Here is a 21,358-nt window from a genome sequence, read left to right on the forward strand (position 1 = left end):
AGATAATCTTTGTAACGTGAGCCAGGCAAAGTAGCCTTGAGAAACTATAGTTCTTAATCAGAGTCTTGAACTCTGTGCTGACTTAGTTAGAAACATCATCAGGCTCCTTGCAGAGAGGGTGAGAAGTGCCAGTAGCGCCTGGTGCGTCTGTGTGGCTCGTGGGACTGCCCCCAGAGCAAAAGGCTGTTTTGGCTCAGGGTCTGTTTGTTGTGGGGTTTTACATCTATGAATGGAGCCTAAATATGGCCTAAATACTAATCATGAGTGAGGGTGGGGAGGCCCTGTGTTCTCCGCTTAGGAAGGATGCCAGAGGCTGGAGACACAGCTGTGTCCTTTGGGTGTGCCAGGAATGGCGAGGCCCTGGCACAGGTTGCCCAGAGAAGCTGTGGCTGCCCCATCCCTGGCAGTGTTCAAGGCCAGGTTGGACGGGGCTTGGAGCAACCTGCCCTAGTGGAAGGTGTCCCTGCCCGTGGCAGGGGGTTGGAACTGGGTGAGCTTTAAGAGCCCTTGCCTGAGGTTGCGGGGTTCCAGGGTTCCGTGGGTCCAGGGTTTTAAGGTTCTGGGGTTGTGGATTGTCCAACTGTTGCTTCTTCCAGGCGACCTCTGCGACATGGCCAGTGGCAAGACCCCCCGGCCCATGAGGTCCTCCAGAAGGGCGGATGGATTCCAGAGCAGAGTGGTAGCATCTCGTAATCCGAAGCTGGTCAGAGAGGCAGAAGAGTCTCTCACCACCAGGCAGAGGCTGGCCAGCCCTCGGGAGATGAGGCGGCCCCGGGCTACCCAGCTTCGGGACATGGGTGAAGTCTCCCATCAAAAGGTAGCCTTTCCCTGCTCTTCTCCTTGCCGTTTGATGTGACATTTGAAGAGGGCACGTGCTTGTGGCAGCCTTGCCTCCAGCTTACCCAAGCAGCTTGGTGATGAGGTCCTGTTGTCATTTCCAACTGGTGGTGGTGGAGTTCTTTCTGCTGGGGGAAAGGCAAAAAACACATTTCTCCAATGAGCCATTGAAGTCCTGGTCTGCACAAAGGCAGTGGAACCTCTGCTGCAGTGGGTGGGTTTTGCTGGGCAGAGAAGAGTGGATGCGCTTTGCCTGGATCAGTGTTCTCTTAGGTGGATGTTCAAAGCTGCTTTTCTTGCAGGACTGCTCAGTCTAACACACAGTCCAGGTGGGTGGATGACTGAGGTAGGCTGTTGAGCAGAAAGCTGCCAGCAAGAGACCTGATGTAGCACATCGGTTACGGGTTGCCCCAGGCAGCACAGGAGGTGGGAACACGTAAGACGGGCGCCCAAATAACTGGCAGTGCTACAGCTACTGGGCTCGGCCTGAGCGTGGCTTTTGTGGAGAAGCGGGAGAGCTGCCTGTGTCTCTCGAGTGACAGCAGTGCAGCTGGGAGAGGGGAGAGCAAGCAGGGAGGAATTATCTCCAAGTACTGCCTCTGCTGGGTCAACGTTTGGTCTTTGCGTGCATTTTTCAGAGCTGCTTCTGCAGCGGTGTTCAAGAAACGAGCAGTAAGAGAATACAGTGAAGCATCAACTTAAAGCTCGTGGGGAAAGGGGATACGAATTGCAGTCTAGCTCAAGTTGCCCCGTAATGCTGAGACTTCAGCTGAAACTTCATCCCCATCCAGCATTCACCTCATTTGTCTGTTTCCCACCTGCCCTGTTTCTTTCTTGTTGGCCTTTCCTCCCTGGTACTGGTGTCTTCCGACTGGTTTCTCGGGTCTGCATCAAAAAACCAAAAAGATATTTGGGATGCGTGGGACTCAGTCTCGCTGTCTCAGAGGGAAGTTCACCTGCAAATTGTTTCCTGTGGAGGCTCCTGGAAATTCCTGGGTTTTGCTTGCTCCCTGAGTGCTCGTGACTGTTCCAGCAAGCGTCTGGAGCTGAGGGAGCCCCTTAGCAGAGGGCTCTGCTGGAGGTGGGCGCTGCTTTGCCTTTTAGAGAAGGCAGCCTGGAGAAACAGCCTGCAAAAGAGCTTCTTAGCTTGAGGCTGCTCAACATGGTCCAGAAACGTTTTGTGAGCTGAGAGCGGAGGTGGGTGGGCTCCCATCTCCTAGTGTGAGCTGGGCAGATGTACTCACCAAGAGACTGTATTTACTGGAGATCAGTGTGGGATCTTCATTCGTTAATCTTTCTCCCAGCAGCTGAAGCTCTCTCTGCTCTGTCTTGCATCTGCAGTTCTCAGCAGTTGGCCTGGACCAGAGGTTGTTCCAGCCGTTCCCATCCGAGGTGGTGTTTGAGAACTACGTTCCCCGCCAGTTCTACATAGCGGCGCTAGCTCTGAGGAACATCGACAGGGTAAGTGCTGGGCTGTGGAGGCTGAGCACTGGGCTGGAGGAGGAGAGCAGTGGAATTCACGTGGTGTGCAGCAGAGCAAGTTACCTGCTGCAGCGCAGCGCATCCAGAATAAAATGTCTCAGCAGCGTGATTCTGCAAGATGGGGGAAATGTTGCCATGCTGGGGATTGTGCCGCTGGTTTTGGCCGCGCACTGGTGGTAACTAAGCCAAAGGAGCTTTCTGAACCAGCATGCTTCCCCTTGAAAGCCCTGGACTGATGGGAATGTCGAGGGCTGGGCAGTGCTTGCCTGCTGTCATGCTTTACCGCGAGTGTGCACCATGTCCCGGTGGCTCCTTGGTTAATCTTGGTTTCTGGCAGGGCATGTTTCCCTCTCTCAGCCTGTTGAGCCCCCTGTGTGCAACTCCGTGTCAAAGCACAGGGCTTGAGTTTTCTCCACTTTGTGCTGAAGTAAGTTGTAACTCCTGGCATTAGCACTCCAGGCTGGGTGTTTTGGAAGAGCAGGGGAAACAGGCTGGCTTAGCAGCAGCAGTTAAAGGGGAGGACTTGAGGTGCCACTTGAGGCTCCTGCTAAGCTTAGTTCGGTTCTGCTCAGGTGTTTCTAAGCCAGCGTGGCTGTGCTTTCTCTTTGGAGAATCCCAGCACAGGCAGGGTAATGTGCTCCTGAAGGTCTCCAACTTGAACGGGAAAGATTGTGATCCTGTTGAGATTTCCTAAGAAGAATGAGCAGGGAGAAGTTGAGAAGTGGCAGCAACTTTGTTCTGCTCTGCTGTAGAGGGGGAAATGGAGACCTTTTGAATTTCAGCTGGGGAAACGTTTGCTCCAGTGAGGCATGTGCCAAGAGCAAGCTGGTGGGAAAAGACAGGAGGGAGGAAAGGGGCTGAGTTCAACGTCCTGTCGCGGAGCGCTTTCTTCCGCACAGGGATTCTCTTGGTACGTAAGAGGAAGTGTGCTGGAAGCAGAGAAAGGTGAGAAACAGGCGTAATTCAGGATCCGGTTGTGTAAGAAAGAGCAAGACGTGTGTGTGAGAGGAGGGCACAGCGGGGAGCGGGGGGGAGGTGGAAGTGTGCAGGTGAATTAACGCCCTCCTCAAATCTCCCTGTTGGGAGAAACAAAGGAGGGGACAAAAGGAGTGACACCGTCAGGGCTTAATGTAGGGGGAGGAACAGCAAGAGAAGTCAGAGTATCTCCTGAGATAACAGGTTTTACAGGGACGTGGTAGAGCATGGAAGAGCCTTTGGCAAGGAAGGATGAAGGTATGGTCCCTCAGTTACTCCCAGAGAGTACTGTGTCATTCCTGGTGTAGCTTGGGCATACTGGGAAGTTGCAATGTGGGTACCTATGCCCAAGGGACACCACTGGTGTGGTTCACAGTGACTTTGGGCAATCTTTGCTGCAGGTGTGCCCTTTGCTTATTAAAATGGGCCTCAGCTTCTCTTTTCCTACTGCTCTGCTTCATTCCCACTGTGCCTTTTGGCTTCAGCTGCTCCCTCATCCGTGCAGCACCTCAGAATGTTTGCCTTTGCCAAGTACCAGCAAAGAGGCAAACAGTGAATTTGCTCTATTTGTGCTTCCCAAGTGGAAAACAACACCTGCATTGATGTTGGTGCCATTCCCAATAAAACGTAATAGACTGGTAACAGCTGCAGCTTGGGATTTCTATGCCCTGTGAAGGGGAGGCAGTGTGTGAACTGTTGATTTTACCCAAAATGAATCAGTTGTGAAGCTGGTACAACCTCAGGCGTCGGAGAGCCCTGGTGTAAAAGGCAGATGAGCTCTAAGGAAAACCCTTGGCATATTTAAATGCACAAAGATAGAGATGCTAATCCCAAGAGAGTTCATTATGTTCTAATTTTGCTGGGTTTTGGTCATGTCCTGGAGAAAAGGAACATTGTGCTCTGTCTCACGAGTTTCCCACATTCCTCGGAATCCTACTGATGTATCCTGCGTGGTAGCTGAGGTTGTCTGCTCCCTAAAACTGCAGCTAGCAGCAATGTGTAACAGAGGCAAAGTGTAATCGAGCCCAATAGGTGCTCTGTATTCACTCCGATACGGAAGTGCTGCACTCTATGCTTACTGCTCTTGCCTACTTGCTGTCGAATTGCTTTCCTGTCTTCAGGCTGCTCCTCAGCACCCTCAGAGGCATCCTGGGTGGCTCTTGCTGAAGATCTTTGCCACCTGGGCTCACGTGCCAAGGGACTTGGCGACCAGAACGTGTGGCTGCAGTGGGAAATGGGCTCCTGGAGCTTGCTGCCCCAGGGCATTGGTGGGAGCAAAGGGTGTTTAGAGCGTCCAGGGCTGCCTTGGCCATGGGTCACCAGGCTTGGGTCAGGGGTGCAGAATGAGCCTCCATTTTTTCCAAGGCTCGTCGTGTTCATCAGTGGAGCTGCCTGCCATTCAAAGTCTCCTTGTTATGCTTTCTGAGATGAGATTGGGTGCTGGGGCGTTGCTGCCTGTGTGCTAGAGAATGTCTGTTTGCTGTCTCCGTGCCTGTGGTATCCATCGTAGAGGCACGTTGGGTGTTCTCATCTCTGCACCAGCCTTTCCTTGTATTACGGATCTCCCTTGCTGCTTTGCAGCCCCCTTTAAATTCTCTTAGCCATCTGCTTCTTCCTGGGGTTGTTCTTTTGTCTTCCTGCGCTCGTCCTTTTGCTCTTGAGGTAAGCTTTTATTCTCAGGAAGCCCAGAGTGTCTGTGGTCTGCTTCTCTTGCTGGTCCACCGCCATGACTAGCACCGCAGCTTGACCACCCCGCTCCACCCTGGTGTGTCAGAAGTGACTTCCTTCCCTCCCCGTATAACGCACGCTGGTTTGCCTTCAGATAATACATTCCCCCTCCAGAGGTATGACTGCATGGATGTGTGCAGGCAGAAGCAAGCATGTTCTTTGGGCTTGTTGAATACGCAGGTGACTTGAGGTACTGCATCTCCTTCCTGCTGCCTTCAGAGCAGGGCGTGTTGTTCCTACTGTCTCTGTGCTGCAGCTGTGTAGCTCAGCGGAAGGGATTCAAGTCCACCCTCGTGTGTTATGTGCGTGTAGCTTCAGAGCTAAAAGTGTTTTGGAAAGGTGGTAAGGAAGGATGTCACATGGCCTGTCCTGGTCCCTTCTCATGTTTCCACAAGCGACAAAATCCTACTTGTGTCTTCCCTGCAGGTTCCTCGTCTGCTGAACGTCATCCTGGGGAACTCTCCTTACTTCGAGTTGATCAGCCCGAGTAATGAGGACTATAAGGTAGCACCGGGCATGTCTTCAACCTACCGCATCCTTTTCAGACCTGATGAGGACAAGGTGAGAGTGGAGGTCCCGAGAGATGGCGCCTTGAGGGGAAGGTGAACCTGCAGGGCTGGGTTCCAAAGCAGGCATGTGGTGTGGGTTTTGAAGAAGTGGCCTGCGTTCAGTGGAGTTGCACTGGATCTAGACCTGGGGGAGACTCTTCCCTGGGGGTGAAGGTTGTGCTCCCATAGGCTGGAGGCTCTTGCCTGTTTCAGGCTGTTTTCCCCTTCAGTGGTGGAATATTTAACGTAACGTCTGTTGGCTTCAGGGCTGAGAGTCTGCTGCCTGTGCATGGCCTTTTCCTCATCTTCTGTTTGCTGCTTAAATGTAGTTCAATACTCTGGCCTACCCTCGGGCAGCATGCCTGTAGAAACTAAAGAGGATCTGCCCCATGGTCCCTGGCTGCCCCTGCTTGTGAAATAATCTGTAATGAAAGGCCGTGAAGGTAAAAAGTGCATGTACATTACCGAATGCTACTGTGAGAGTCACAGAAACCAGCAGCTCTTCTTCTGCCATGGGCATGGTGCTAAAGGCACTGTGCTGAGATTGTTTCTCTCCCTGCAGGATTATTTCGACGAGCTTATCATCATCACAGAGAGGGAGAAGTTCTTTGTGCCTATCCGAGCCATAGTTGCCCGAGCCAGCCTGGACTTCCCTGAGCAGCTGAACTTCTCCGAGTGTCCAGTCAGGTTCAGCACCCAGAAAACTCTGCTGGTGCGCAACGTGGGGAAGCGGGAGGCTTGCTACAGCATCACCACTCTGAGGTAAAGGAGCTCATCCCTTGCGCAAAACGCTGTTGCGTGGTCATGGGCTTGTAAACTGTGAGAAAAAGGAGGCAGAGCATCTGAGGTGCTGGAGATGGGCAGGACACGTGGGGTTTGCCATTGCTTGCAGTGTTTTGAGAAAGCTCTGCAAGCAAGTTTTACACTGCAGTGGTGTCTCCAACGCAGCATCTTGCAGGTCTGATGCTGTTGGGTTGGAAGAGGCAAGGTAGGAAGGCAGCTTGACTGCTGAAGAAGGTGCTGTGTGGCAGAGGACAGTTCGAGGGGCTCAGGTCACGGATCCCAAACACAGCATCAAGAAACAGGCAAGCAATGAGCTGGTGAGAGGCACCACCACAGTAAATACCCAGTGAAGTCTAGCATCTATTTGCAAGGCGCTTGCCAACTACTCTACTGGGTAATAGAGCGTGTGTTGAGAGCTCCTTGACAAGGGTTTTAAGAGTTCCCGAACTTCGGCAATGAACTATTTCAGTCCCAAGTTGCAATAAAGAAATGGGAAGCATTAGGAAAGTTTTAAGTGAACTACACAAAAAAGCAGAATTCTGAGTAACTGGATTGCACGTGTGCAGAGGTGAAGAGCTGAGAACTGAGAACTGGGTGCAGAGTGTGGGGGGCTGGGGTCGTGGTATACCGCGGGATCTTCTGAGGTCTGGTTCTCTTTCAGCAGGGAGAGTCACCCGCTCTATTTCTGATCCTGGATGTTCTGGTTTTCTTGTACCGACTGTGGTTTGCTTGCTCCTTGCTTGCACAAGTGAGCTGAAGCGAACTAGACTGCAAACTTAACGGAGGGCCCGGATCTCCCATACAGTCCTGATCTCTCTCTTTGTGTTGCAGCCCTTTCTCTGTGGATCCCTCCATTGGGACTCTTGGCGTTGGAGAAGCGATGGAAGTCACGGTGGAATTCCACCCACCAAAGACCGGTGTTTATACGAGTCCAATGATCGTTCACTATGACACAGGTAAGCGCGTGGTGCACCCTCCGTGTGTCCTTCGAAACAGAGCGCTGTCTGCGCTGTCTGTCATCATCTGGTGGCTTCATTGTCCTGTTGAATCCCTTCTGCAAGGTTCCTTCACGCTGAGTAGAGCAAAGCTCCCCTGCTGGCTGCCAGATATTCCTGTGCTGGAATATTTCAGCCTGTAACAAGGCAGGCAGATCTTCCTGCGCACGGTGCACCGGGGGCGATGGCGAATATTCTGGGTGCTCCATTGCAGAAGAACTCACAGCAGGGAGCCTGACTGAAAAGGAGATGGCTTTTAACGTGCAAGAGAGCTCTCTGAAGAGCCTGCAACCTGTCCCCTAGAGCTCTCCTGACGGGTCATTGCTTTTCATCCCGATCTGTTGTGTTACAGTTCCCGGGAAGGCCTTTGAGGTAGAGACCCTCTTCTTGTGATGTGCTGCATGGGTACAGTTGGTGCTGTGCTGAGAGCTGGGCCATGCTGAGGACTTGTGACCAGGAGGAGCAGTAACTGTGGCAGCGGTAGCCATTAGGGTGCTCTGAGCTTTGCTGTAGCCTGGGAATGATTCTGTAGAAACCGCCTTGTTAGCAGCAGTTCTTTAGTGGTGAGGTTTATGAGCAAGCTGCTGCTAGGGCTGGCTGGAGTCAGTAATGTGAGGGTGCAATGATGTCTGAAGGTAGGTCGTGAACACCACCTTGGAGAAACACTTTGAAATGGCTGTGCTGCTGTGCGTGTTGCTCTGGTGCTGGAAGTAAGTCTCCAGCCTTCCAGAGGACACTTACCCTAGTGAAGGGACTCACTTCTCCGGTGGTGAAGTGGTAACAGCAGCACGTTTGACAAGGAAGAATGTGCGGGCAGTGGTGAGGCACCTGGCTGTGACCGTAGCAGGAGCCAAAGAAGGAGTTGGCAGATGGATCCGAGGGCCCAGTAGCAGCCTGTTGAGTGCAGAGCTCAGCACAGAAGCTGCTCTGTAGTTTCCATTGTTGTTTCTGCCCTTCTCCATTGCATTTCAAATGCTCCCGCTTGGGTTCTGAGATCAGAGCTATGCCCAGTATTTCAGGACCAGGAGATGAGGATGACACGACACTGGGGGCATCTCCTGCCTGCAGGAGACCCTGGGCAAGGCATGGCTGAGGTGGCGCTCCTCAGCGTCCCTGAGTGACTTGGATGTAGAATTCCCTGTGACCTGAGTGGGATGGCAGCCCAAAGGGCACCCGGGCACATCTGAAAAGATACATCTCCACGAACGACCCCCAAAATAAGGTGCCTAAGGTGGTGCCAGGACATCCTCATGCTGTAGCATGTGCAGCTGTCAGGATATGCTAAGTGTCCTGATCCGGGGAACTGCTTATGCAGCTCAAAACTGCAGCTCTTTCTTCTGTTGCCTGCAGATTGCTCTGTTCCTTGTACTTCCGTCAGCAAGTGAGATGAGGCGAGACTTGCTTTTGCTTTGTTCCAGGTGAAGATGTTCACAAAAGCCTTTGTGGAACAGCTGTAAATGTCAACATCAGGCTTGACAAGAGCTCCTTGACAGTTGAGAAGACTTCTGTCACGCTGTCAAAGCTAAGATCCCTGGTCATCCACAATCAGAGTGCCATCACGGCCCACTTCCAGTGGAAGCGTTTTGTTGATCAGGAAGAAGAGGAGCGGCAGAAGCTGAGGTTTGTTTGAGAGATTCGTCTCAGAAAGATAGATGCCCCAGGGGAAAACTAACACACGGTCTCAGAGGGCTGTTGGGGCTTTTGAACGGATTAGGGCACGTAAACCCATGCACAGCGTGGAGCTTAACCCTTGCCATTGCAGTCCCAGCCGTGCTACAGCTGAGGATGATGTTTTGGGGAGAGAAGGTTGAGTGCAATCACTGGATTGCCTGAGAGGGCAAACTCACGTTTGGGAGCGGCAAACTATTGAGTTCAGAGATCCGTGCACTACGGAGGGTCGATGAGGCTGAGGAAGGTGTCAGCTCTCGGTACCTGGGACTGCACTGAGCAGTAGCCCTGAAGAGCTGCACGTGGCACAGCTATTGTGATACTCTAGCAGTTTCTTCTTTGATAAGCTGGCAGGCTCCTTTTCCAGTCACAGGCAGGGTAGAGTGTTTGGTTGGCCCAGAAGGTGGAGGCCGTCCTGCCGTAGGCTGGGGAATTGCCTTTCAGTGTCCTGGTTTCTGGCCCAACGAGGTGTTTCTCCCCTTCCTCATAGGCTGGGCAGATGTGGAGGGCTCTGTGGGGAAGGGAGGGCAGCCAGGACTTGGAAGTGCTTTTGGGCTTCAGCAACCTGTGTCGTCGTGGTGGTGAGAGATGGAGCAGGTTCTTCCAAGGGTGTCTCTGGCAAAGCTTTGAAATTGCCATTTCAGGCAGCAGAGAAACACTCACAGCCTGGGGGGATGAACTGGAAATGACACTTTAAAGCTTATGTGACTTGGGCAATCCTTGTGCGACTTCTCAGGCTCAGATGGGTGCAGATATACAGGAGTTAGTCTGAACCCAGAGCTGATCAGGAAACTGCCTTGAACTGCAGCACTTTTCAAGGGCTTTGAGCACATCAAGTTCAGCGTAATTAGGTCAGAAATGCCTCAAAGGCCAGAACTAGTTTTCCACTGTTGTCTGTTTTTAATGACACAGTGTGTGAGTTCTGTGCAAACGCACTGAGTTAAAAGAAAATCTCGTGAGCTTGCCTTGATTCTTCCCTGGACCATTTCTTTAGCATCTCTCCCCACCTGCCTGTCTCGGACTGGACCCTGGGTGATCCTCTGTCCCCTCAGAAGCCACCAGCTTTCCCCAGAGTTCACTTCAACCTGATTTTTTACGTATGAGACTTGCTGTCGTGCCAGTCTCTGTCCTTGACTCTGAGCACGACGCTTGGTTCGTCCTTACTCGTAGTTTTGGGGATGGTCCAAGGTCACCGTCCTGCTGTCAGAGAAGCTTTTGAGATCTCAGAGGAGAGAAGGCCTTTTCCTGAGAGGAGGCAGTGCAGGAGCCTGTGTTGGGATGTGACCCCAAAAGACATGGCCCATTAGAAGGTGTCCCTCCTGCAGCGCTTTTGGGGATGTGATTCTGGCCTGCTGACGGAGCTTGAGTTGAGGGCTGCTCACGCCAGTGTGTGGAAGCCCTCCTCATGCACAGCATGTGCGCGAGGCTCAGTGTGTGTGCAGCAAGTAACATCCTTGCCTGTTTCCCTTCTCTTTGCGTTTGGATTTAGCTGGGTGATGATCGTTCACACGGCGTTGCCTCGATTTGCTGCACGTGGAGCTTTCCCCTGGTCCCCCAGTGCTGTCACCCGCTGGTTCTTCATGGCCAGGGGACTGGAGCGTGAAGGGGGAACAGCAGTGTGCCAGCAAGGAGCAACCGCTCTGCAGCAGGGCTCCCCTTTCATCTCCCGCTTGTGGTCTTTAAACACTAGAATGATTTCTGCTGCAGCCGCCAATAAAGGGAGAGGTTAAGTGCATCACAGCTCTGCAGTGGAGGCCAAAACGAGGGAAAAGATGAGGTGGTTCAAGATTCCACGTAGGGTTTGCATTCAGAGATGCTGATCCTGACTTCTTTACTAGGTGATGCTGGGCAGAGTGCCTTCGTCTCTTGGCACCTCTGTTTTCATGCTCAGAAAGCCATTTGTGTCACTGAAGTGATGGGATGCCCAAATCCGTTGCTTTGCTTTGGAAGTGCACCGGGATCCTCTGGTGGAAGGCAGTGCAGATACTGTCTCCTCACCCCTGTGGGTGCAAAAGGGAAGGGGAAAAGTGTGATGCTGGTAACGAGCAGCTGAAAGCCAGTTGCTTCTCCCCTCCCAATGCAGGAGGCTTTTTCTTGAGGGCTGCCAGCTTTAAGAAACCTCTTGTTAGCTCGTCAGTGAGGAGTAAAACTCCTTGCTGTGCTGGGAAGAACGGCAGTAATGGGATCCATGTGGGAGCCTGTGTCTCAGGGTCAGCCCTGTGCTGAGCTGCTGCTCTTCCTCGCCGAGTGCTTTGCTGCTCGTGCACTGACACGACAGGCTTTGCAAATCTGCTGCTTATTCAATTATCTGCTTGGTTCGTCTCTCCCATGGCACAGGCTGCAGAGGCTGGAAGAGGACAAGCTGGTTGATGTTCCTACGGAGCACGGGCTGGTCCCCCCTCTCAGAGAACACCCTTCCCTTCCCATCTGCAGCTCCCAGAACCAGGGGACAGAGGTGCAGGGAGGCTCCATGCCTTTCTGCAGTGATATTTTCACCATTGTGCCCATGGTAAGTGATGGCTGAGAACCTCCCTTCCTGCTGCTCCTCCTCCTTCTCATCTCTGAAGGAGGTCCCTTGGCAGATCCCACATCAGCTGCTTGATGTGCCAAGAGAGGAGACATCCGGTTTCTGGTGAGGCTAGGGGCACTTGTTGCAAAAAGCATTTCTGAACAGCAGCAAGAGCCGACCCCAGGCTGGGCTCTGCTGCAAGGGCTGTGAATTAAGGGCACTTCATGAGTGTCCTCACAGTGTTCAGAGGTATCAGTTATTCTCTGTAAGGACACATTCCCACGTAGCGCGCGGGGGTGAAGAAAGGACACTGGTGCACTGTTAGTTCACATACTGACCTGCAGAATGCAATGGTCCTGGGTGGAAAGGAGGCCAAATTGAGCCCAAGCACAGCAATCCCTTCCTAAAACCTGGATTTATACCACGTCTGAGTCTCCCTTCCAGTGTCGTCTGTGAGCCTGGACACGAGGCTGGCAGGTTTAAACGGGCTTTTTGAGTTCTACTGCAGATAGGTAGAGAAAACTGCTCACTTTCCTGGTGATGCCAGCAAAAACCCCATGGCCTTCAATCAGCCAGAGCCTGCCTTCTGAGTATTTGCATGGTCTTGAGATGAAGAATGGCTGCTGTCTGAGCAGCGCAGCATCCCTTCTCATCTTGGAGTAAACCCTGGAATAATCCCAACCTCTTCTTTCTTTTACAGTGGGTGAAAGTAGTTTATTTTTTCTATTTTGTTTTCCGAGGAAGGGGCTGCTGTTCTCTTCTTGGTTGCTCCTGCAGCCCATGTAAGGCTGAGAGGTGCCTTTCCTTAAACCAGTTGCAGGAAGTGAGAGCCTATAGAAACCAGGGATGCCTCCTGAAATGTGTGGCAGGGCTTCCTGGGACTGAGCACCAGTGCCAGGATCCTCTGCGAGAGCAGCAGAGAGTTGCAGAAACTGGTAGCGTGGCCCAGACTTAAATCCGCGAGCAAGAGCTCAGTCTCTTCTGAGGGAACAAAATGCCCCTTCCGGGTGCCAGTAAAGGCGAGGGACTTTGGAAGCTGCTGCTTCCAAGCTCTCCTGTAAATCCTGTTGGCAAGCGTTGCTTGCTCCTTGCTCTTTGCTGATGCTCTAAATAAAGGCTTCCAGGGCTGCAGTGGAAACAAGAATGTGATGTTTGAAGATAAATGGTTTGCTGTCACTTCTGTTTCAGGAGGGAGATGTCTTGCCCAATTCTTCCCTTGAAATCAATGTGATCTTTAAGCCCGAAGAAGCCAGAGTCTACCAAGAGACAGTCTACTGTGACATCTCAGGTACAGCTCTTTCCTCCTGCTCCTGTTCCCACAGAGGAGGTAGAAACACTCTTCCAGCCCACTCGGACCTCATGTAGTTCTGGAGGGCTCAACAGGGCAGTGCTGGCACACGCCGCTGTCCCCGTGGTTCCTGGTGGTCTCCTGTCGGAGGCCAGGGCTCAGGATGCCTGGCTCTGCCTTCCTGATCCCAGAAGTGACCAAGCAGTGAAGGAATAAGCTTTCCCGCCATGGCTTTGCCAGCATTTGCAACACAGCTTTAGTGAAGGAGCACCAGGCCCCTGTAGACCAGTTACCTCCAAGATGAGTCTTTGTGGCGTGGCTCTCTCCTCCTTCTCGTGCTGCTCACTTTGTGTGCAGAGTAGGCTGGGATGGCAGTGAGAGCTCATCCAAAATTTGAGCCAGGATTCAGGCACCTTAGGCTGCTTCAGTGGCTGAGAGCAGCCTTCAGACTGAAGATCTTGTGCTCTGTCATCTCTAGCAAATGTAAGGGAAAGGACCCACCTTGGAGTTTAGCTGTAAGCCTTGAGGTCTCGGTTGCCTTTGCACCAAGGGATGTGCACGTTAGCAGTACATTTATGGCTTATGTGATCTGCTCAGTGAGAAGGCTGGTTTTCCATGACTGGAGAGAGAGCCTTCATTGGGGACTGGAGAGATAAGACAAGGGCTGATGGGTTCGAGCTTAAACAGGGGAGATTTAGTTTAGATATACAGAAGAAATTCTTTCCTGTGAGAGTGGTGATGCCCTGGAAGAGGCTGCCCAAGGAAGCTGCTCCACCCGTGGCAATGTTCAAGTTCAGGCTGGACGGGACTTGAAGCAAGCTGCTCTAGTGGAAGGTGTCCCTGTCCATGGCAAGGGGTTGGAACTGGGTGATCTTAAGGTCCTTTCCAACGCAAACCATTCTGTGGTTCTCTGAGACACCGGCCCAGGGGGTTGGTTAGAAATGAGAAAGCAGCCCCAAGGCGCATGTCCTGAGGGACGAGATGGGTCCCGTATCTTGTCCTGGAGCATCTAGAGCTGGTTCCATCCAGCCCAGGGACCGGCAGCAGCACTGAGACAACCTGGAAAGTGCCGGGTAGCAGAGGGAATTGCACTCACAGAGATTTCCCTCCACAGGCTGTGAGACCAGGCTGCCCCTGTGCATCAGCGGGGAAGGCGTCGGGCCCCAGGTCCAACTCAGCTGTGACCAGCTGAGCATCGGGGAGGTGACTGTTGGCTCAAGCCACAGCTACAGGGTGAGCAGGACGGGGCGCAGGGCATGGGGTGGATCCGGATGGCTCCCGGGCAGCAGCGAGCCTCGTGGAGCTGTGGGATGGGTCTGAATCAACTTGGTGGTGCTGAGCAGGCGCTTGGCACTGCAGGTCAAGTGGAGTGCTCTGTGTCAGGGGAATAAGCCCAGAGTGGCTCTGTTTGTGTGAAGTTATCCCTGCTTTGCATGGAAAAAAACCCCGAGGCAGAACTCGTCCTGTTGTATTTGGCAGCAGCGCTCAGCATCTTCTGCCTTTTACAGATGTTAATTGCTAAACTAGAAAAGAAGTGAGCCTTCTGTAAGCAAAGAGGATTCCTCATGTATTTCCATGTTGCCTTCTCGCTGCTGCTGCAGGTGTTCCTGCTCAACAGAGGAGTTACTGAGACTCCCTTCAGCGTGGTCCCTCCGGAGAGAGCTCTGGGCTCCTGCTTCACCTTTGGCCCCCGGGAGGGCATGCTTTTGCCTTTTGATCATCAGGCCATCTGGATCTCCTTCAATGCCAGTGTCGTGGGGCAGTTCACAGAGGAATTCCAGTTCAATGTGAAGGGATCCCCTGAGCCTCTGACGCTGACTGTGAGGTGAGGAGGGTTCTAAGAGCTTGGCGGCCACATCTGTAGCTCTCTCTGGGTAGTCATCTCCCACCTATCTCATTTGCTGATGGAGCAGAGAAAGAAAAGGCTTGTCTGAGGTCTTGATCTTGGCTCTCATCCTGGCATCTCCACACTAGGAGCCCACACTAACCTTGACTCCAGTTTGACGCTGACTCCTTGCGACCGCAGCAGCAAGTGAAGTGGAATTGTCAGCAAGAGGGAGCCATGGAATAGGTTGGGTTGAACACACCAGTTGCTGTGGTCCTTGATTTTGAGCTGAGAGGCAGAGCTGGCATTGGTTGGCATCAACCATGAAATAAATTAATGGGTGTTGTGCAGCTTCACGTGGTGATTCAGGTGGATGTTGGTGAGTCCTGGAGTTTGGAGCCTTCAAGTCTGCTGAATTTAAGGGCAGGTGAGGAGATGCGGTGTGTTCAGGTTCCGTTATGCCTGCAACTACTTGAAAGGAGGATGGAGCCAGGAGGTGGCTGGTCTCTTCTCCCAAGTAACAAGGGAAAGGACAAGAGGAAACGGCCTCAGTGTGCGCAGGGCAGATTTAGACTTGATGTTCGGAACAGTTTCTCCCCGAAAGGGTGGTCAGGCATTAGAAGAGACTGCCCCGGGCAGTGGTGGAGTCACCATCCCTGGAAGTGTTCCCAAACCGTGTAGACGAGGCCCTTAGTGACACGGATTAGTGGTGGGCTTGGCAGCGCTGGGGTGACAGTTGGACTTGATGATCTTAAAGGTCTTTTCCAGCGTAGATGATTTGACGATTCTGTGTTGGGTGGTTTAAGACGTGTTGCTCTTGGATGGGTCAGCTGGTGCCCTGGTGGTTGGCTGATATTTTCCTCCAAGATTCAACTGTCCGCTCTGTTGAGCTGTTGCGGCTCTTGTCAAGGGATGTCTGGGGCTCCCCCGGCTTCGTGTCTCAAAGTCCTGCCCCCATAACGATTGCGTGGATCAAGATCTTCTGAGCAAGGTGTTCCTGTACTCCATGGGAAGAGCGGTTCCAGCTAAGAAATGCCAAAGCAGGAAAGCTGTGGCTGGGAAGGGTAGTTACATTGAGTGTGCTTTACTGGGGACACCCCTGTGTCCAACACATTACAGATGGGGAAACTGAGGCACGCAGCCATCACTTGTTTGGTGTCCTTCCTCAGGCCGTCCACAACCTGGGGGCATACCCTGCATGACACTGTGCCCCAAGCCCCACAAGCAGCTATGGGCTGCTGACCGCTTTGCTTTGGCTGCCTCCCGTCCACCTGGATGCTGTGCTGAGCATGAGGGTGAGGGCTTGATGTGAAACCCCCTGAGGTTCTCAGGCCGGCTTTTACCCACCGGAATGGTAAGGAAAGCTGAAGGCTTTGCAGTTCTCTTTAACCGATGCCATGTCTCCTCTGCCTTTGTCCTCACAGTGGCTGTGTCACTGGGCCGGCGTTTCATTTCAATGTATCGTCCCTCCGCTTCGGTGAAGTCTCCTTTGGTGAGTGTGCCTTGGGCTTGGGCTGCAGGGTGGGAGGTCTGAGCCTTACCCAGATGGAGCACTTGTCCAGGACAGCATTGTCACTTGTGTTCCTCCATAGCCGCCTTCAGCATGTCAAAACCAGGACTGCCAGCTGCTAGGCAGTATTTTGCCATCATGAGATCAAACAGAACCAGACAGAATGGCACAGAGCCAATTGAATGGTTCAAATAGAACGGAGGGAGTAGAAAGTCAGTGTTCTCTGGTGTCCCTCACAGTCAGTCCAGCCCCAATCTGCCAGTCCTCAGCAACAGAATGACTGTGAAAGTCTTTCTTGTCGCGGCCAACTGGAGAAGGGAGTTGAAGGCAAGTTGTAGGTGCCCTGGGTGAATTTTGCTGTTGTGAGGCAAGGGCACCATTTACCCACCTGACCATTAGCGTGAGAAATCAATTAGTGCTGTGAGGCCAACTCGTTGTCAGCTCCCAGGTAACATGGCCAAGCAGTAGCTCCGCATTGGGCGCCCATGTCTTCAGACATGGGCTCCTCCTTCCCCACCAAAAGCCCAGCTCTGCTGACAGAGCTGGCGGCTGTGCACCCAGAGCTTCTCCACTGAGATGCAGATTCTGGTTCTCCACCTCAGTCTCGCAAAGGACTTCTCACTGAGATGGTCTCGAGTTTAAATGTGAACTCAACCCCCCAGATCAGCTGCGATTGTGTCAGTGGCTTCCATTATGGAAAGCAAGTACCAAAGCTGAAGCCATGTCAGCCTTTGTGGGGTAATGAAAGGCGGTGTGCAGCATGGCCGTTTGTCCCCACTCCTTCGGGAGGGTGAGACACAGGTCCTGCTTGTTCTTGAGCAAGCATCAGGTTTGCCTCCAGTGAAGTGGGCCGTGAGCTGCCACAGGCTCGGTCTCGATTGTCCCAAACCAGGAGATGCACCGAGGTTCCTGTCTGGAGAAACTGCTTCAGAGTGCTCTGCATCATGCTGTGGCTGCCAATTTCATCTTTCCTTTCCTTTCCTGGATCATCTCTTTGATGACAACATACTGCTTTTATCTCTCGAAAACTGTGGGAGTGTTTGTGGAGTTCACAGGGACTTTTCTGGACTGACTTTTGAGAGTAAATGTTCTGGATGCACCGTCATGGTTGAGAAGGAATTGGTGCTGGTCTGGGGGAGGTGAGAGCTCCTCACAGTTAGAGACACTTGTGTCAGAGTGGCATTTCTGTGTGACAAGCGTAAAAGGGACCGTCATTGACGACGACTTCCCCACAGAGCTTCTCAATCAGCTGTAATTGCCATTGAAAGGAGGCAAACTCCAAGCGCAGTTTTTTATCACCGCAGGATGTCCACCCCAGGAGTCACGGGATAATAAACTCCTGTTGTGTCCTTTTCCCAGGCTTTCCTCGCACCCTGTGCTGCCGCCTCACTAACACTTCCTCGGTGCCCTTCAACTTCAACCTTCGCATTCCTGGGGACGGCTCGGGAGCACCCAGCGTGACCAGTTTTGCTCAGGTGTCAGACAGCACTGGTCCGTCGTGGAGAAAGCGAGCCCCAGGTGCCAAGAAGCCAGCTGAATTTACTATCAGGCCCTGCACAGGGACCATCTGCGCCAAGGGACACTTGGATATCCAGGTACGCGAAGAGTCCAGCCCTGTGTGCTTCAGAGGTGGAGCTGGAGCTTCGGTGGCATTGAGGGGGCTTTAGCACTGCTGGCTCTGAGCATCCTGCGAGTAAGAGTTGGGCACTAGTGTTGGGCTCTACATCTGCCCTGGCAACGCAAAGCGCATTCAGTAATTCAGGTATTGTCCAAAGACTTCTGTTACTGCCAGAGACTGTGCTCTACACATGAACCAGCAGAAGAATTAAAGGCAAACATCACAGAATCCTAGCCTGTTTTGGGTTGGAAGGGACCTTACAGCTCATCCAGTTCCAGCCCCCTGCCATGGGCAGGGACACCTTCCACCAGACGAGGCTGCTCCAAGCCACATCCAAACTGGCCCTGAACACCGCCAGGGATGGGGCAGCCGCAGCTTCTCTGGGCAACCGGTGCCAGGGCCTCAGCCCCCGCACAAGGAAGAACTTCTTCCTGATACCTCATCTTCCTCATATCTACTAAATCCTCCATTTCCTTGCTGTGGAAGGAGATGTGGAGGGCACTGCATATGGCCGATGGGTTTTGGGAGTGATGAAGTATTTGATGCTCTTGTCTTCCAGGTCACCCTGTGCTCCAACACCGTGAAGAGATACAAGCTGGCCCTGGTGGTTGATGTGGATGGTGTTGGCAGAGAGGTGTTATCACTGCCCGTCAGAGCCAGGTACCAACGCTTCCCTTGCAGCCCCTCTTCTTTCCCTATGCATCTGCCAGAAGCAAGTGGTGCTGCCTTGCGTAGAGCTGGCTGGCTCCAGCTCCAAACGAGGAGCATTGCTCAATGAGCTAGTTCTGCCCAGCTAGACAGGAGAACAGCAGCGCATGGAAAGCAGTCCATGATGAGCAGCACTTGTGCTCAGGCACAGGCACGGCCCAGGGCCTTCTCCTACAGGAAACTGTGATTATATTCCTTATCGGCCTGCTCTGGGGGCTTGAGGTGTAATGTTTCCAAAGGGCCGCCTCTCCTCCTTCCTGCAAGTGTTGGACTTGTGCTGGGTTGTGGCCAGAATCCAGGACTGGTTTGGGCCACAGCAAGCAGCTGCTGCAAGCTGTTGTCTGCCTCAGTTAAGGAGGGGCCGTGCAGACGGGCAAGGGGCTTAGGGCAGGACTGGTGAGGGAAAAGTAAAGGCGAGATCTTGTGACAGACAAAGTAGTCCTTGGTGTGGAAGGTGAGCTCAGGTTTTTGTGCTTCCGTCTGGCTCTGCTGAGCATTGATGTTCTCGGAGTTAAGCTCAAAGTTGTTCTTGCTTCAGCCACATTCAGGCCTGTTGTGCTGCGGTGGGCGTCAGTTCAACGGCAAGAGGGATGCATTTCACCGGTGCTGTTCCCTCTCCCGGGCGGAGTTGTGCAGTCAGTGCCTGGGCTGCAGTTGTGTAGAACAAGTGCAAATGGGAGCAGCTGGCGTGCGGACCCGTGGGGAAAGGAGCAAGGCAGCCACAGGGCCTGGGAGAGGGTTATCGCTCACGGCGCAGGGCAGGTGGTGGCCTGCACCCTGCGTTGCTGGGGTAAAGGGCTGGATTTCAGGCAGGGACACAGCGGTGTTTTCCCTGAGACACTGGAGTCTGGTGTTCCTGGAGCCTTGGCGAGCGCTGCTCCTCGGTGGGAAAGCTCCCTCAGAGCTCACACCTCGCTGGGGCCATTGAGAGGGTCCTTGCGAGCCTCCTGGGGCAAAGGAGGGGCAAAGCTGACCTGGGACAGGGCACCGTGCTCTGCCTGGGCACTGAGCAGCTTTTGTGATGCTGAGACTCAGGGTCTGCCCCTCTTTTGCAAGAGGTTGTTGGGTAAAAAGAAGTTGAAGGCTGTTTCTCACTGTAGGCGTATCAAATGTCTATTTGACGGTGACAAATGGGTCGTGCTCCATTTGGTGCTCATTGAGAAGTAAACAAGTAAGCAACGCTGTGTCAGAATCTAATTCCCTTTTGCTCATCTCTCTGCCTAGATGTGTAATTCCCCCGCTGCGAGTGCTCCACCCGGCTCTGACCTTTGGACGATGCTCTCTCAAAGTCCCTTACCAGCAGATGCTGACCCTTGTGAACGACAGCAACCTTCCAGGCTGCTACTGGGCTCTTCCTCAGGTTTGGCATCGCATCCGCCTCCTGCCTCCAATGTCACCTAGGGGTTTGTTAGGGAAAAACCGGGTTTGGTTAAGATGTTGCTGGTTCGTATTCAACCCTAAAGGTTTGCTGGGAACAGGAAGCTACCTGAATATCAACTCCAGGAAGCAGCTTAAACTCTCCAGGAAGCAGATTATATTCAAGTCTTCGGGATGCTTTCAATGCGGGAGAACTTGTAGGGTTGTGAAAAGCTGCTGCAAGGAGGCTGCCAGCACGGGACGGGGGGTTGTGGAGGCAGCAGCTGTTGGCCCCCCTCAGGATGCTGAACCCATACATGTCTTGCATCTTGAGTTGTGCCTTTCTGCTTTCTCCTAGGCATTTTTAGACACGTGTGTGAGTTGGCGTTGTGGTAGATGTTAAAGAGTTGAAAGTTTCCTCAAAGGTCAGTCTGAAGCCGTGTTTGGTTCTGTCCCTTATAGGAGAACAAGGATACTGCTGCTGTGTGGTACTCCAGCCCTGAGCCCCGTGGGATTATCCAGCCTCAGAGCTCGGTGGAGATCCCGTTCACACTGGAAGTCCAGGTGACGGGAAAGCAGGACACCGTTGCACGTGTTGCGGTGTTTGGGAGTAAAGAATCCCCACTGGTGAGTGCTGGGGCAGACGTGTGCCTTTGTGCCTCTCATCTTGGTGGGATGTAGAGCGTACAGGGGTTCTTCCAGGGAAAATGATCTATGGCTGTTGTCTACAAGGAAAGAAGGCATTCGTGGCATAAGCAACACTAATGCCTGGAGAAGACATGGGACTGAGTGACCCTGTGCCCGGTCAATCCATCCTCAAGGCGCTGCGCTCGTGCTCGGCTGCTGCTTGCAGCCTGCAAATGCTGGTCAAAACCTGGCTGGGTGTTGCCTGCACAAATGGGAGTTTCTGGGTGTCATTTCCTCTAGGTCTGCCTTATGGCTTGAGTGCAGCTTCGGGAGCTGGTAGCCACATCCAAGCTGGCCTTGAACAGTGCCACGGATGGGGCAGCCATAGCTCCTCTGGGCAGCCTGTGCCAGCCATAGCTCCTCTTGGCAACCTGTGCCAGAGCCTCACCACCCCTCACAGGGAAGAGCTTCTTCCCAGGATCCCATATTGATCACCACCCCCCCCCCCCCGTCAATTTAGAGCCGTCCTTCCCTGTTCTGTCCCCGCAGGCCCTTATCCAAAGCCCCTCTCAAGGTTTCTTGTTGGCCCCTTTAGGCACTGGAAGGTGCTTTAAGGTCTCCCCAGAGCCCTCCCTTCTTCAGGCTCTACAAGCCTGGTTAAGGCTTGGGGTGTTTGGAGCTGGGGAAATCCCGCCAGACTGGATAAATTCTCATTGGTTTTAGTGATGTGAGAAGGGGGTTTAGCAAAAGGATCCACATTCCTCCTCCGCTAGTTTGTGCCCCTTCTGCAGGAACAAACTTTTGGGTCTCAGGCTGTCAGCAGAAAAAAATACTGCTCGAATGATGCAATTAGTAATGAATGTCTTGGTGCAATAAAGAAGTAATACCAGGAATGCACACA

The 21,358-nt window shown here is 53.0% G+C and overlaps 1 protein-coding gene across 1 annotated transcript in view; it reads left to right on the forward strand.

The window, feature by feature from the left end:
- Positions 1 to 727: 727 nt before the first annotated feature.
- The window catches only part of LOC136005921 (hydrocephalus-inducing protein-like), a gene marked incomplete at its 5' end in the record, with an annotated part of 47,960 nt that continues 27,329 nt past the window's right edge, over positions 728 to 21,358 (forward strand). Inside the window, 14 exons of the mRNA XM_065663812.1 lie at positions 728 to 817; positions 2,179 to 2,298; positions 5,449 to 5,583; positions 6,133 to 6,332; positions 7,185 to 7,309; positions 8,767 to 8,957; positions 12,714 to 12,813; positions 13,928 to 14,046; positions 14,415 to 14,633; positions 16,070 to 16,130; positions 17,508 to 17,743; positions 18,326 to 18,426; positions 19,699 to 19,834; positions 20,293 to 20,457. Of these exons, the coding sequence (XP_065519884.1) occupies positions 728 to 817; positions 2,179 to 2,298; positions 5,449 to 5,583; positions 6,133 to 6,332; positions 7,185 to 7,309; positions 8,767 to 8,957; positions 12,714 to 12,813; positions 13,928 to 14,046; positions 14,415 to 14,633; positions 16,070 to 16,130; positions 17,508 to 17,743; positions 18,326 to 18,426; positions 19,699 to 19,834; positions 20,293 to 20,457 (1,998 nt within the window). The remainder of the gene's footprint in view (positions 818 to 2,178; positions 2,299 to 5,448; positions 5,584 to 6,132; positions 6,333 to 7,184; positions 7,310 to 8,766; positions 8,958 to 12,713; positions 12,814 to 13,927; positions 14,047 to 14,414; positions 14,634 to 16,069; positions 16,131 to 17,507; positions 17,744 to 18,325; positions 18,427 to 19,698; positions 19,835 to 20,292; positions 20,458 to 21,358) is intronic.

The sequence above is a fragment of the Lathamus discolor genome, chromosome Z, assembly GCF_037157495.1.
Source record: "Lathamus discolor isolate bLatDis1 chromosome Z, bLatDis1.hap1, whole genome shotgun sequence".
Taxonomy (NCBI): domain Eukaryota; kingdom Metazoa; phylum Chordata; class Aves; order Psittaciformes; family Psittacidae; genus Lathamus; species Lathamus discolor.